The sequence below is a fragment of the Rhopalosiphum maidis genome, chromosome 2 (assembly GCF_003676215.2).
Source record: "Rhopalosiphum maidis isolate BTI-1 chromosome 2, ASM367621v3, whole genome shotgun sequence".
Lineage (NCBI taxonomy): Eukaryota > Metazoa > Arthropoda > Insecta > Hemiptera > Aphididae > Rhopalosiphum > Rhopalosiphum maidis.
The window spans coordinates 60,064,738-60,082,309 of NC_040878.1; the positions used below are offsets into that span (position 1 = coordinate 60,064,738).

The 17,572-nt window shown below is 29.7% G+C and overlaps 1 protein-coding gene across 1 annotated transcript in view; it reads right to left on the bottom strand.

The window, feature by feature from the left end:
- Window positions 1-17,572, bottom strand: part of LOC113551199 (octopamine receptor beta-1R-like) — a 113,959-nt gene that overhangs the window by 47,261 nt on the left and 49,126 nt on the right. The window contains exon 2 of the mRNA XM_026953303.1: window positions 10,353-11,371. Within this exon, the coding sequence (XP_026809104.1) occupies window positions 10,353-11,176 (824 nt within the window). The 5' untranslated portion in view covers window positions 11,177-11,371. The remainder of the gene's footprint in view (window positions 1-10,352; window positions 11,372-17,572) is intronic.

Consider the following 17,572-nt stretch of genomic DNA (forward strand, 5'->3'; position numbering starts at 1 on the left):
TCACGCCATCAATTCAAACTTAAATTATTTATAAATAAAATATATACAGACATTTGTCAAGTAAAATAATAAAAACGTATACACTTATTTTACCAAATACATACCGAAATAATTGTTATCTTGTTTAATTTTAAAATAAATTTTGATGATAATAATTGTTGAATTAATATTTTAATATGATTATTAGAGTATAGTAACACATTATATTTGAACACATGCAACATTAAATAATATGGAAAATTATATTTATGTTCATGTTTGACATAATTAATGTTCAGAACATGAACTAATCTCCGTATAGGGTTAAACCATTGCACAGTAATATAGTATGTATGTGTATGCGTGTGTGACGTGTGTGTGGAATTTTGGCCAAATTTCAAAAATATTTTTGCGTTACCTCAACACAAGTTTTCTCCGTTAACGAATATTAAACATAATCTGACGAGGTCGAAAAAAGTGTAACATGAATTTAGTTTTGTAGTATAATGGATTTACACATAAAACATTTTAATTACCTACCATTTTTAGTGTTTTTCATTCTTATCATTTTAGATTAACAATGACGTGGGTATATTTTTTTAGGGAGAAAAATTGCATTTTTTCCTACTACATACAGAGTGTTTACAATGGTATGAGGCTATTGGGTCTATAGTCTATCATTTGGAATACAAATAATACAATTACGAAACATAATTTTTGAATACTCTGTATATTAAATGGTATTAAATGTAGTGATATAAAATTAAAACTTATACTTTTTACGTAATTATTAATAATTGTTTGAAAAAAATGCATTTTCAGTTAAAAAAGTATTCCAATGGCGTATTATAATAATATGATATTATCATTACATTGTTGAGTATATAATGGTGGGGCCAATAAATTTAAAACCAGGAATACTGTAACAGTTACACAAAACTATCATAAATATTATACAAAATCATAATATTATTTATTAGGTCATAATCTTGCACAGTTATCGAAACATTGTATAAAATAACATTTTCGATGTATTTTTAGAATGTAAACTATATATTATTATATAGAAATATTTAATTTATCATTGACTCTACAGAAATATTAATTAAGTTAAACAAGTATAAACCGATATATAAAGTCGGAACCTCAACGTACACACAAACACAGACACCTATACCCAATACGTATAATATTTATTGAATAAGTTTGAAGTATCTACCACCGCCGTTTTGTTAAGAATGTTGTCGCACTTTAATTTCTTTGAGTAGGCGTAGAGTAGTTTTGGAAGGGTTGGGAGGAAAATTCAAGGAAATCAACGTCTCCGGCGCCAACGCATCCCCGAAGGCGTTTGGTAGTCGTTTCTACACTTCCATCCTATGGCGCTTACTTGTAGCTCGCCGGGCCTATATAATAGTCGCACAGTAATTTAATGGATCTATCTATCTGCTTCCGCCGAATCAGCTAGGTGATTAATTTGCGCGTTAATTACACTGTGTGTTCCGGATACGGTAAAATTCGTAAACGGTGTTCATGGTCTATCCAGTCCATACGATACGAGATTAAGTCCACTGCACAGAGTACATATATTTGCCATAGCCATCACCGAACAACTAATCTCTCATCAAATGATGTAGACGGTGTGGATGATGTGGACGAGCAATAGCAATAGTAGAAGTGGGAAGTGGTAAGTGGGAAGTCATAATCATTCGCACCGGTTAGGAAAGAGTTTCTACTTTTTTTTTTTTACGTGACGATATTCGAAATAATAGGTCGTATTAATTATTATGAGTTTACCGGAAGATGGCAAAGTTGTGAGGTGGTTTAGTTTTGTCTGATGAGAAGGAAGGGTAGGGGCAATAAATTAAGGAAATTTGTAATTTAATTTGTTAGGAACTTATTTCTTTATGTTTAATCGAATTTTTTTTAACAGGTAATATTTATGATGAAATTACTTGGCGTAAGATTTTTTTTTTGTATAATATATATATACGTAAGTATGCGTTTATTTTATTAAAATACGGAAGATAATTTGTATTCGTCTCTTCGAAGCGTGAATAATTTCACCGATTGCAGACGATTTTTATATAATATATTTGATTATAAATTTGTCTAACTAATAACTTTTGTAGATGAAACTATCTAAACTAATTATTTTTATATTGTACATAATAGGTGCTTTAAAGACCTTAGAGGCGCAGACTGATTATCTTTATGGTAATAATATTTTACTTTTATATACCATAAAAATGTAAAAAGGTTGCTTAAAAACAATATATGTGAGATAAAAAAAATATACTTTCAACATCAAAATATTATAGGTACTTGTAAAATTAACATTAAATAAATAAAATCATTGAGATTCGATTAATTTAATCGATAATTATTATACAAAGTAATAACTGCCTATCTAAATTCAGGAAAATTTAATATTACCAATCAACTAGAAGGGGAAGCAAATTAAAAAATTACAATGCTGTGCTTTTTAATAACTAACCTTTACCTATATATATATATATATATATATATATATATATATATATATATATATATATGTATACATATAACAATATTAACTAAAAATTCTGAGAATTCAATATTATTAAATTTATGGTTGTTATAATAATTACTCTCAACTATAAATTGATGAATCACCGTATAAGTGGATTATTTTTTTAGTAATAATGTTTTCATACTTGAATTAGATGTTCGATTTTATGTGATAATAAAAATAGTATCATAAAGTATAGATGACGTCAAAATATTTGTTGTGAGATATAAATTGGAATTGAACTATGCTGTTAAATAATCCTAATTATTTTGATTGCAGTAAGCATTTTATTACTTTATGTAAACATAAAAAAATTAAATTAAAAACAGCTGAATAATTATAAACACAATAATAATATGTTCTTCATAATGGAAACCGTCCAAAGATAATTAATGAATTCAGCAATATAGTTGATTAACCTAAGATCTGTGATAACATTTGTGACCAAACCTTTATGTCGATGCTTTGGGTAAATTTTCGTTAATGAAGGGTCTTATAAAGTAGAATATACTATTCAATTTCAAAGCATCTGAACATTGTTGCTGGACTCTAATACAATAGTTTCTTTGATAAAATATAAACATCTCGAAAAGGTTTGAATTTTATTGTTCTTGTAAATAATAAGTTGAGTATTAAATCTATTTATAATATATATTGTATGTTATACAAGAATAATTTAGAACCCAGAAAATATGCCAGCTAATATTTTTTCCTTTAACATTCATTTTTTCAAAAATGTTGATGCATTGAAACCAAAATTCTAATGAATAGTTTTTAAGTTAATTCACTAACAATCATTGATATAGGCTTGGAATATTGGAGAAATAATTATTTTAAAATTATATTAGTAAATTTACAAATAAATGAACGATTTTTGACAAGCTAAATAATTATTCTCTTTAAACAAAACTATTATACAAACCAAAATTGTTAATGAAGATGTATGCGGTAAGTCATTTATATTTTTTTTTATAAAATCACGCAAGCAGTTTAATTGAAATTAAATGTTTTAGTTTACTTTGTAATATTATTGTTATAACAATTTTAAACACTTCTTCGTTAATTTTAATTTAGTTAAGTAGGTGAAACTAATTTTTTCATATTGTCTTTATAAGCTTAATAATAATTTTTGTTTAGATATGTAATGTTCATAATATTAATAAATAATCACACTATCTATAATTTATAATTACGCTATATAATAAATACTTATATAATTAAACATAGTAAATTTGAATTTTAAATGAAATACTGGTACTGGTACTATTACCAATTGGAGACCTTACAATGAGTGTTTTTTTTATACTAACAAAAAATGATAGGTAATATCCAAGAATAAAGTAATCTATATTATATAAGAACTCGAACATCTAATTTAGTATAAATAATATGAGTGGATTAAACTATAAGTGTCAAAACATGTTTAAATAATTAAAAATTAACCACATTTTATATATAAAACCGGATGAATCGCAATTTTAAATAATCAAATTGGATTATTAACAGAAAAATGTATTTAAAATCATAGAAAAAATAACTGTAAAAATAAAGCATAAATAAATAATATATATAATAAATAATTGTTTGGTAATCACGTACTGTCTTAATTCATGTTTCAAATTAATATACAATAATATAAGAATTAAATTGTTATAAAGATAAACAATATTCGTCTAAATTCCAATTATTCATAAACAAATTATTGTTGTATACAAATGGTAAAACAAAATGCATTTTATTGGTTTAATATGTAGTATTATGAAAGCGTTTAAAAGTAAAAATTAATTCTAATTGTAGTCCTGAAATTAAATGCATTTGAATACTTTTAATTAAAATACATTATTGAACTATCCAGATTATGAATACATATATAATAACAAGATAATGCAATAAATAAAATAAAAATTTTAATTATTTTAAATCACAGAAATGTTAAAAATTTAAATCAATTTTAGTTATCTATTAATTATCTTATAAAATAAATAAGAATTGAAAACATATATTTAATGTAGATACCTTCTTTTATAATGTATAAGTGCATTTGTTTTAATAAATTAATTATATAGGTGCTTATACTACCAACTATTTAGTATACCTTTTGATTATCAGAGATAAAATAATGATAAAAACCTTAGTATTTACATTTTACAATTTCGGATAATAAAATCAGTGGCGGTTTTGGTTGTATTTTGTTAGCGAGGCGAATTATGTATAACCCCCCCTCCCCCACTACCATAACAAAAATTAAATAGTAAGAATGGAATTCAAAAATATAAAAATTGCTATAATATAATATAATTTTAATTATATTTAGTGACATACACATATGTATTACAACAATAACAATTGATCGTTTATTTTTTTGTTGAACGTGCCGCACTGCCGCAGTACCATTGGCCGTGGCTGCGGGTTGACACTGACTATAATAGTAAATCTATTTTCAGTACGCAGAGGCGACGGCAAAACGTGCCTCACTATGATTATTGCGCATGCGTAGTTCTACTTAAATAACCAGTCGCGTGCATTCGCGTACATACGCGTTGTGTGTGTAATTTGTGTACACGAGTACAAAATCAGAGGCGACGTAAAACGGTGCCTCTCTGACGTCATTTGAAATGCGCTGAAATACCGTCGTTTGTTTGCGACGTTTACGTACTATATAATTGTTTCGTGCATTTCTTATCGGCTTATCGATATTTTTGATAATATACACGGAATGATAGGTACAATAAAATAATAAATAATAATTAAAATTAAAGTGAAACGAAGAAGCATTTTTTCTCAAACAAAGTCATAAAAACGTTAAAAATTATTAACGAAATGTGTTCTATTAGTGAACCAAGAAGTTCACGTTTTGAGTATTATTTTATATTTACCACAAAATTTTAGATGAGGCGCCGCCTCACTTGCTTCACCCCCAAAATCGCCACTGAATAAAATTCAATGGTAAAGCCAATAACGTATTTTATTATTTTTATTATTCAATTTAGAAATTAGTTATTATTAAAAATTCCTAGATTAGAAATTATCCTACATATCATGCACAGGCAATATAAAATTATACAATTAATTTTTAATGAATATAATATAACATTAGTAACTACATACAATGGTAAATAAAACTTCTTACTGGTCGCAACTACATTCATTATTTTCCATAAGTTGTCAGCCTTTTTTTTTTTAAATAAAAAAAAAGATTTGTTGAACTAAATTCTAAAGAATTGAAAATAGAGAAGGACAATGAAGAGTTCAAATAATTTCCTATTTCAGTTCCACATTACGCTTATTGTGACATTTTAAATTTTAAGTTCTAGTATACGTACAATACATTTCACCGGACAAAATGAACAATTGAGTATAAAATTTTTCAAATTGTTAACCATTTATACGTTATATTAAACACTGTTTTACTAATAATTATAAGTTATACTGTAGTAATGGTTATTATTATTATGCTATGTACCTAGCTTATACGTATGTATATATATATATGCCTTTAAATTGAATTTATAAATACAATTTTGATACAAACTTGTGGTTTTTCTAAAAATATTAAATATAGTTAAGATTTTATTACTTTTATATCTTATAAGCATATTATTGAAGTCAGAAAATACACTCTTTACTTTCTCCTACAGTAGAATCATATTTTAAATTAAGTTTTATAATTTTAAAAAAATAAATATAAAATAAAATATTGTTAAATAATAGCCTAAAATTTAGAAGTTGAGTCTTATGCAAATAAAATAAAGACCAAATAAAGGTTTTTTTATATTAAATATAATTATAATTATTTTAACTATTAAAAAATTATGGCTGTCCACATATTATAATGACGGTAAATACAATTTTAGTTTATAAAATATTATATTCTAAGAATACTTATGAGAAAATGTGTAGTGATAAATTTGCACAAAAACATTTTAAGAAGATTTATAAATATATTATTATGATAAACGTCATTAAAATAAATAATGCAATTTAGTAATTATATTAAAATAAAATTTTATATATTGTGAAAAAACTATTATGTAATATCATAGATTATGTGGTAAAATGTGATTTTTTTTTCCAAATTGATGATATTAATAGGTAATAATATTAAACAGGTAACATGTTCTACATTCATCTTACATTTAAACATTTATAATATATACAATGACTATTTATGTATAATGTATTTATATATACTATATACATAAAAAAATATTATATATTAATATTTATGTGAAATAATTTAAATTAAAAAAAAAACTTTTGTGTATTTTTGTGAAAGTTTTAATGGTTATTTTTAATAATTCTCTCTCATTTTGTTGAAAAAAATAATTTTATTTCTTATATTGTTTTGTTTTTATAAGTTTTTATGGATAAAAACAACGAGATATCACTTTTTTGAAACTTAAAATAGGTATAAAATGTAAGAAATTCAATCGTGATATCTTAATCTTAGGAAATATTTGAGTTGAAAAATATAAATTTAAATATGATTCATACAATGACAGTATAGTTGAAAATCGTGTTTTTAGTTGTAATATAGACAGTTAGACAGAGTTCACTACTCACGTTATATATTTTCGTGTTAAATATAATATATGTATTTTAAATCTTATTGAAAAGTTGAAAAGACCATTTTTTATTGTACTGCACTCATACTGTAAGACGTATAAGATTAAAAAAAAAAATCTTTTAGAAATATTCGATGAAATAATTCTTATTTTAAAAGTATACCTTTAATTTTTTTATTTTTTTTACCATGTTTTATAGAATTATTTAAGTACTATAAAGTACAAGGTGTTCCAAAAACGTCTATCAAACTATATTGTTTTCTAAATTTATAATATGCAATACCATCAGACCTTATTATTGGTTTTTTTTTCTGTTATGTTTAAATACATATTTAGATATTATAATATCTTTACATTCGATGTTATTTGAAATATAGTTTATTAAAGGTACCTTTATTGTAGAGTCTTTTATCCAAATAATTTTTAACATCTTGTCGTTCGAATAGTTGACTATAAATATTTTTGTGTCATTTTATGTTAATGCGTTTTTCCACACTAATATTTAATAATAAAATATTGATGAATATGATGAATTTATATTTATATTTTATACTTATGTTTGGTTTGAGATATTTTCAATTAAAAAAACGTTAGAATGAGTTAATAGCAATCATTAGTTTATAATGATATTTGAAAATAAACATAGTTTCATTGATATAGAAATAATTGTATTGATTTAACTTTTCATCAATGATGTATATGTATGCAACTTTATTATTAAGTTAAAAAAATATGTATGAAACTTTCGTATTGAAACATTATCGTCTACTTTTAATCAATAAAGTAATTTTAATTTGAAATTTTTTTTTATTTTTTAAACTTCTTTCGTTAATCGTAAAAGCGCTTAATTCCGTGTTAATGAATAGTATATAAATATAACTTTAAGAGATGGCCATATTATTTTGTATTTGTTGCGCAACGATACTAAAATTCGATTTATCAGTTACGTTATGATTCGATTGAATTCAAATTATCGATTAGTATTAATTTGCAATCAATGGAATTTCATTAATTAGTTTATATTATATATGTATAATATGAAATATATATATACAAATTTTCGTAAATACTTATTAGATTATTATGTATCAAAACTTGAAGTATTTAAACTGAAACAGCATATGTAATTGTGCATATGTGTATTAAAATGTACTTTCTCAATAGTCGGAGAAATCGAGAAATAAGTAATAATTAATTAAATACGTTTAACAATTATAATACAGATTCTTGAACAATATTGTCATATTAAAAGCATGCCAATTTACGTTTAAAATTTAAAAAACAACAACACATAGCGCGTTGTTTATTAAAATATATAAACTCTATAACATGGAAAAATAAGATTGGTGATACGTTGAAGTATAAGGATGATATTATGATGGTTAAATTCAAAGCTCAAACTTATAGCTTATATGCTGTTTCATCATCAGTTATTTTTTCATAAGAAATAATCATTTAAATTTAAACCTATATGGATTGTTATTTATATTATTTAGTATTTGGGAAAACTAAATAAGTTTTTATGATGCCACTTAAATTATTTTATGATAACATTAGATAATTAAAATAATGCTAATTAAAAATAAAATATGGTGTATTAATACAAACTTCCAAAAAAGTTTATATTAACATTTTACTGAGAATATTTTGTTATCATATTGATAATGTTAAAACAACAGTCATGAAGTTCATAGCCTAAATTGGCATAAAATTGTGTGTGGCATTGACTAAATTTATAATTTGTACCACTCAACATTTATATGTGTGGTACATGTTTTTATATGACAACTTTAACAAACATTGACCTTATAAACATTTACACAACGATTTAAAATTATTTATTTTAATATGACGTTTATTTTTTAAATTTCAACTCTATCTCTTGCTAATTTAAATTATATCAGATGTTGTCCAGGTACAATAATATGAATACATATTAATGTGATGTAGAATTTTAAAATATACAATTATATAATTTAGTTAATATAGTATTTTTTTAAATACGCAAGTTCAAACATTTGTTAATAGTTAATTACTAACCATATGCATATGTACTACTATATATTTTATAACGTATGAACAAATTGAAAATTGGATAACATATATTAGAAACATTTTGATATATTATCTTAGTATCGTGTTTAATGAGCACGGTAAGCTTTTTGAAAATACTGTATACACGTTGTTCTCTCGCTAAAGTCTTTTCTGGCTTAGCAATCATAACTCTATACTCACTTTTACGTATTAATTACGTGAGTTCATTTACAGATACAACGCTAACGAAGCTGTAATTATTTTTAAATTCATAAAAAAATTTGAAAATTGTATAATGTTTTGCAAATAAATGAAACATATGTTGCAAAATTCGTAAAAATAATTTGTATTAAAGTATGTTAATTCGCAGCATTTGGTAGAAATTCTCAAATATGTATTACGTATATTATGTATATGTATTATTATAATTAAGATAAATAGTACCATACTTGTTAAAACATTGTTTTTAAATGCATATCAAATAAGTATTTTAATAATAGAATGAAAAAAAATATATTCAAATAGAATATATTTTAATGAGCTTAATACAAAATAATATTATTATACTAACATTTTATTTTTATTTTTGAGATTTTTAGACCACAACTGTTTATTTAGGTTGGTAATGTTCTGTTTATAAATGTGATTTCAATCGATTGCAGACAGAAACAATATTTATTTATTTAAGAGTATACTATGTACATATCCAGGAATTAATTTTATAGGATATTTTTTTTTTAGAATTTATAAATACAAAAACATAAAAAAGTGATACTTAATGTATCATAAAAAATCCTTAAAAATACAAAAAAAATAAAAAAATGACGCGCACCTAAACTTCCAAACATAAATATGAAGACTCGAATAGGCATTCGACGGACATATCGATAACGATAATAATTGTGAGCTATTATAGAAAATTGGTAATACGTATGCTTATACCTATCGTATTGACGCACACGCATATTATGCGCGGCAATGGTATAATATTATTATTTACAGGAGATATAAGACACTAGAGCAGCGGTTCCCAAACTCTCACTACCACGGTACCGCCCTCGATAAATAGTTTGTGTTTCGTGGAACAACCCCTTTTTTAAATAATATAAAATAATAATTTTTAATAACATAAATAACGCAAACATAATATAAAACGAGATCGTCCCAAACCCAAGATCGAGCGCACTTTGGGAAACGCTGCACTAGAGTTACGGGGCGGTACGCACCTGTAGAGCATACGCTCCTGCCGGTCGGCCTCCTGATAGATGCGGTAGTACGTGAACAGCATGATGACGCCCGGCACCCAGAACGACACGCCGGACGACACGACGGCGTACTGCTTGTTGACGACGAACGCGCACACGTCCGGGTGACGGACCCGTTCGCGGTCGTGCGCGGCGGTCGTGTACCAGCCGGCGAATATCGGCGCGAACGATATGAGCACGGGCGACACCCACACGGACGCCAGCATGACCACCGTCCGGGCCTTGGTCATGATCAGCGGGTAGTCGAGTGGCTGGACGATGGCGTAGTACCTGTCCACGCTGATGCAGCACAGGTGCAGTATGGACACGGTGGAGAAGTACACGTCCATCGAGTTCCAGACGTCGCACATGAACCGGCCGAACAGCCAGCGGCCGGTCAGCTCGAAGCTGGCGTTGAAGCACATAGCGAATATGGCCACCAGCATGTCGGCCAGGGCCAGCGACACGACGAAGTAGTTGGTGATTACGCGCAGCTTGCGGTGACGCATCACGCTCACCATGACAAGCAGGTTGCCGAACAGCGCGGCCACCACTATGAAGCACATGGCCGCGCACTTGGCCACGTAACCGCAGAACCGCGCCTCGTCCGCCAGTTCGTCGAGCAGCCTGTCGACGGCACCGCCTGAGATCGCGGTCGCGCCTGTCGCGGCCACCGTGGCCAGAACGTCGGCGCCCGCCGTCGTCGCGGCTACCGTGGTCGCCGCGGCGATGGTCGTCGCCGCGATTGTCGTCGGCTCGGTGGTCCCGTTGATCGTACCCGCGGCCGCAGCCGTCGCCGCAAACATGTCGCTATCGCCTCTACTCCTCGCGGACGCGTTTAGCGCTTATATCGGTGGCCGTCGCCGCCGCTGTTTCCGGACCACCGACTACGTCGTCCGACCGCTTACGTTCTGGCCGCAGCACGTGCACCACCGTGGTCCGCCGACGTCGCCGTCACCGCCGCCCAGGCCGTTCGCCGGTGGCGGCATTTTGACGATCGTCTGAAAAACCACAGTCGACGGTCAAAAACGATTTCAATTTTAGATTTTCACATTAAAATTAATTGAATATTATTATTAAAATCGATACGCCCATGCGAACTGTGTCGTCGCGCCGTGTGTTCGGCCCGAATGTGCACGTGTATGTGTCTGTGTGTGTGTGTGTGTGTGTGTGGTGGGTGGGTGGGTGGGTACTCTAACCGACCGCGCTGTTTGTGATGTCCTTGCCCCCTCTCCCTCGCCTTGCCAAAGCCATGTTATCCAACATTTTTTTTTTTTATTTCATGCTAATGTTTGTTTTGCTCAGTTTTCAGGCATTTTCATGATGGATTTTGGAGTTTTTTTCCACATTTGTGTTCGGACAACATCAACACGTGACAGTATCGTTTTGTCCCCCTCTCACGGATATGCCATTCAGTAAAAATCTTTAAATCTTAAAATAAATAATGACCGAATTTAACATACATTTATAAGATAAAAATACTTTTTTCTCAAATGACAGGATAACGCATATTTTTACTCGTTTCTTCTGTCGCATGAAAATATGTTGATGTATTTTCAACGTTGCGGTATTATCTGGGATACAAAAAAAAATTGTATTTCATGAATTACAGGATTATCATCGCATGGTTTTTTTTTAATCAAGTTATAGTGGGTACCTTTTTTTAATAAACCCTTGTTATCGGGTACCTATGATTTAATATTAAGCCATAAAATGTGTTTTAAGACTTGCGTGTAAAAACAAACAAATAGGTTTTGATTTCAATTTTGGTGAATAAATAATTTTGGCCTCCTAGTTGTTTACACAGTTACGACTCTAGGGACACCTTATTACGTGAACATTACATAGAAAATAGACTACGGGATGCTGAGAAAACATGTGCAAATCAATATTGTCATAATATTAGTAATATTATTCGTGTTCCATAACAATCTTTTGTGTGAATGAAAAAACACCAACCGAGTTTAGTATAATTTTAGTGTTGTAATATATATTACAAAAAAATTAAATAATATTTAAGTCGATATAAAACAAACGCGAAGATAGGAAGAGGTTAACTGTTAAAAGTTAACTGCGATGTATAATTATTTATTTATAACAACAATTTGGGACGTTTGAATTATATAATACTACGAAAACGTTCTCATTCGGAATACGAATTATCTTCAATATTATGTTTATAATAACAGTATTTTTACTTTTATGGATCGTTAAACACTGCGATTAGTTCAATAATGTTGAAATAAGATGTAGACGGATCAAAAAACAATAATTATTAGTAACTTGGTGCATACTCACTTTGCCGAATCCTAATTCGCCGACAACTCAGTTTGCCGACAAATATACCAGTTTTAAAATATTTTTAAAATATTCCCTTTAGTCTAGTTTGTCAACGTCTTGGTTCGCCGACAAATTATTAATAAAGTTTCAATTATCCCAGTTCGCCGACAGTGGATGGTACATTTAAATCAGCCCCCAAATTATTTAAGCAAATATACACATTGCACTGTTTTATAATCGGTGTTATGGTACCGATGGTTATGATATGTACTATGTTATTATTTCAAAAATAAATATATATTTTAACATATTATATATATATATATATATGCCTATTATATATTCATATTGTTATACATTATAATATATTACATTCATATATTTATTTATATTTACGTTTATGCTTTTTTACCGAATAAAAGCAATAATACTTATAAGAGAATATTCAATATAATTAAAGAAGCTGCCTTAAGAAATGATTTAGCTTTTAAACCAAAAACATTTCAAATTGATTTTGAAATAGGAATGATTGTTGCCATTAGAGATTTATTTGGATATAACACAGAAATAAAATGATGTCTCTTTCATTTTGGGCAATCTATATGGCGTCAAGTACAAAAAGTTTGATTAGTGTACGATTATACACACAATGGTGTGAAGTAAAAAAAAATATTCGAAAAATATGTGCCTAAGCTCTGTGCTCTGTATATAATAATATATAACAATATATCATAACATACTTTTATTTTATTTAATATATCTACTGACAATGTATTAATAACCATTTATACACGACACATTTGTATTTACTTTTATGTTTTAATAAGTCGACGAACTGAGAGTCGGCGTACTGGTGTGTCGGCGAATTGGGATTCGGCAAATTGGGTTTCGGCGACGTGGGAAGTCACGAGTAACTTACACCATGAATCGAAAATGAATAAAGAAAACGATATATTAATATTATATTATGCAACATAAATTTGCTATAGTTGATAATTTTGCTAGGAATTATTTATAAGATTCGACCTCACGTCGTGCTCGTTGACCGTAGTTTGAAGTTTGAACAGTCCTTGGTTTTAGTGTATTTTTTCCGGTTGAATCGATGTTTTATTAAATTTTCTAAATTGCTAGCGCATGATACTGGAAAAAGGTACGCGTGAGTGTGCGTGTGTGTGTGTGTGTGTGTGTGTGTGTGTGTGTGTGTGTGTGTGTGTGTGTTTGTGTGTTGTGTGTGTGTGTGCGTGTGTGTGTGTGTGTGTGTAAGAGAGAGAGAGATAGCGCGAATATGGAGGTTGTGGGTGATAGATGAATTATTATATACACATTACACATAAAATAAAAATGTATGGGATTTCTGTTTTTTTTTTTTTTTTTTATAATTAGACCGTCGTCAAAACACCTTACATATTAAACTCTATTCGCTTACAAAAATACTGATTAAAATTAATAATTCATGATCCTATCGATTACTCGATACATACTCTCAACATGCACATATATCTACATTTTATTATTATTCACTCTCTGTGACTGGAACATAAACAATCGAAAAATCGTATTAAATTATTCGTACGTGTATTATATATTGTTATATTATTAGCACACACAAATAAAATACAGAATGTTATGGTTGTATACGTTACTGAATACAGGATGGTCTTTATGAGTTGTACCGATTTTGTTTTTCCCATAAAGTGTAAGTCTATTTCACGATTTCGTTTAATTTATCAAAATGTTATTGACTTAAATGTGCCACCCATCATTTTTATTTTCAAATTTTCATTTATTTAATGATTGATATCCGAGTATTTTGATACTGCACTCTGCAGGGCTAGGTTCAAGAATCTAATGTATCAAATGCTCAAAAGTGATACGCGAATATCATGAAATTCAATTTAATTGTATTCTTGAACAGACTCATCATCTACTGTTACTCATTTGATCTATGAACTTCAAATAGTTACAATATTGATGACCGATTACGTTGTTCGGTTGTTCTCGTGCAAGTTGTTTTCCAAAGGAAAAAAGAAAAAGAAAGATGATCAAAAATATTCTAATATTTACGATTACCTAGAGGTTGACGTCCGAAAATCGAAAGTCAATAACACTGTCACGAGCATGACCATCATATTATATTATTCCAAACCCTTCGTCCCATCTGCCCCTCTGCTGAATATGCTTGTACCTGCGCTGACGTCTCGACGTCACTCACACCAGTCATATTTTATTTGACTTTGCAGACACATAAATATTATTCTAACAATATTATTTTATACATTCACGCAACTTAATTATTACAATAACAATTTTATGTTGCGTCTGCGTTCGTTTCGTTTATGTTATTCTACGTTTAACATATACTGTATCAATATCGTAAAACAATATATTTTAATTTAGAATCCGTACATTTCACATTATCATTCCTACCCTTTGCGTGTTATTGGTATGCGCGATAAACACATTTTGTCATACAATTATTATTACTATTTTCGATGATGTTTTTGTTGTATTTAAATAACTGAGCGTGGTATTATAGTGGTTGATAATATTTTTGACTTTTTGCAATCATAACAATACGATGCAGGAAGGACAGAAGATACATTGACAGAGAAAAAAATAAAGACGAACCTATTCGCAGTCGAGACAATATTATTATGTAGTTTACAAAAAAAAAAACCTACTTATGATAAAAAATAACGATAATGTTTTACAAGACTTGTAAAAGTGGGTTTCTATCAACTTTTAAATTTTAACTTTGTTCAACGCCTAAGAAAGTGTTTAATTAATACTTTTTACATTTATGTATGTGTATATCATTTAAAAATAAAATAGTTAAGCAAAGTAATATTATGTATGTAATTGTTATACCTTATACATAAGTATATTTGAAAACCAACTATGACTCGTCGAAATAAAAATAAAATATATTTTAAACTTTTGTTCAAAACTTGCATTTTCATTAGTTTACAACATTTTGTAAGCAAATGTCAATTCATTATAAATTCATAATTTAATACATTTTCGTATTATTAACGTAGATTTATTTTAATTATCGTTATGAATGTATACATTTAGAAAAATTGTTTTTGATCCGGATGTGACCCTCAAAGTCACAGTGGTTGTCGCTGTATTAATAATTTTTCAATATCGATTCGTTAATTTAAAGGGGCTTAATTTTGAAAGTTTTTCGTTAAGCACGATTAAAACAATATAATATTTTGTAAATTTGATTAAGTTGAATAATTAAAAATTACCTAGATTGATTTTAAGGACTAAGACCGGTTAGTACGGGCATTGACAATCCTATGGTTATACACGCGCCACTCGTAATGTACGCCGTTGATATTACCTACACACCTATGTGACCACAACAACGTTGTTGTGGTCATTCCGATTAGACCGTTACCCTCTGTAAGCGCACTGTCGGCGGCCGTCACGCACGCACATATCGTTCATTCGAATTCGGCGTCCCGTCCTGCCACCGCCGCCATCGCGGGCGCATATATGTACATAATCTATATATAAAATACGGTTAAACCGTTTTCCTTGAGACAATTCAACCCCCTCACCCCCTCGATACCGGTTTGTGGGTGATACGGGGTGAGGTTTCTGGAGGCCCAGCGCGTGTATGGAAATCGCGTATTCAATGACGGCGACGGGCCGCGAAATTAATATAGATCGACATTTCGTATTTCACGGCTACAATATGACGCGCGGTCGTCCTGCCCAAGACGTCGTGTTTCGTACACGCAATAACCCACGCAGCACTACTAACCCCGTCACCACCCACCCACCCATCCACCCACCATACCCACTACATACACTATACACCCATCCTTCGACCCGGGTCCAAGACTTCAGCCCTCGTCGGCCCCATGCGTATTGTTGTGCCGACTCGGCAAACTGTCAAAACCACGTTCGAAACGCCGTACAGCTGCTGCTGTAACTATAAATATAAAATACGTGTATATATATATATATGTACATATGTACAGTATATTCAAACACATATTGTACATGATAATATTTCGAACGACTCGCGCACAGACTTTCTGCAGCTCTTCTCCGGAACAACGTCGATCGCGATTGTAATTATTATTGTTGTTGTTGTTGTTGTTGTTATCGTCATCATCGTCATCGATATCTCGTAATAGGACCGTTATTATACACGGTTCGCCAAAATTCAACTACGAGTACGAAGCGCACAGCAGTGATACATTGATATTATACGTAAATAATATTAAATCTAAATAGCGCGACGTAATATTATAATGTGGTACCATTATTATTGCGTTCGCTGCCGTGTGGATGGATCGTCTGCGACTCCGAAATTTTGCCGTTCGAACGCGATATTATAAATATTGTGATGGTTACGGATCAGAGCCTACTCCGGTGGTCGCGATAATAATGTTATAGGTAACCGTCGTCGCTTTATTCGACGTGTCGACGGTGTAATCGGCACGCAAAACAACGAAAACGTCTTAAACGTTAAGCGTCATTATCGTTTATTTCGTCTTGTTTTTTTTTTCTCGAGGTTTGATAAATTAAATGTTTTTGTACGATCTAATGAGTTAAAACGCTTTTTATACTATCTTTGTCTGCAAACGTTTTTTTTTTTTTTTTTGTGGACGAAATGAGTTTTAATAAAAAATAATATCGAGTAGCCTAATATATCGATTGGAAACCACGCAAGTGTTGTTGATACTTTGAAGCCTCGAAGGCATCAATTTTTTTCTTACGTACTTTATTCTTACGTTCGACGAAATCAACAAACAAATTTAAACTTGTGTGTCTTAACCGAACTCTACTATTATAGATTTTTTTTAGTTTGGACGATTCATCATTGTTTTAAAAAAAGACTTCACAGCATAAATACTTTATTTACTTATTTTTTTTTTTTTTTGTATTTATAATATCCTGCG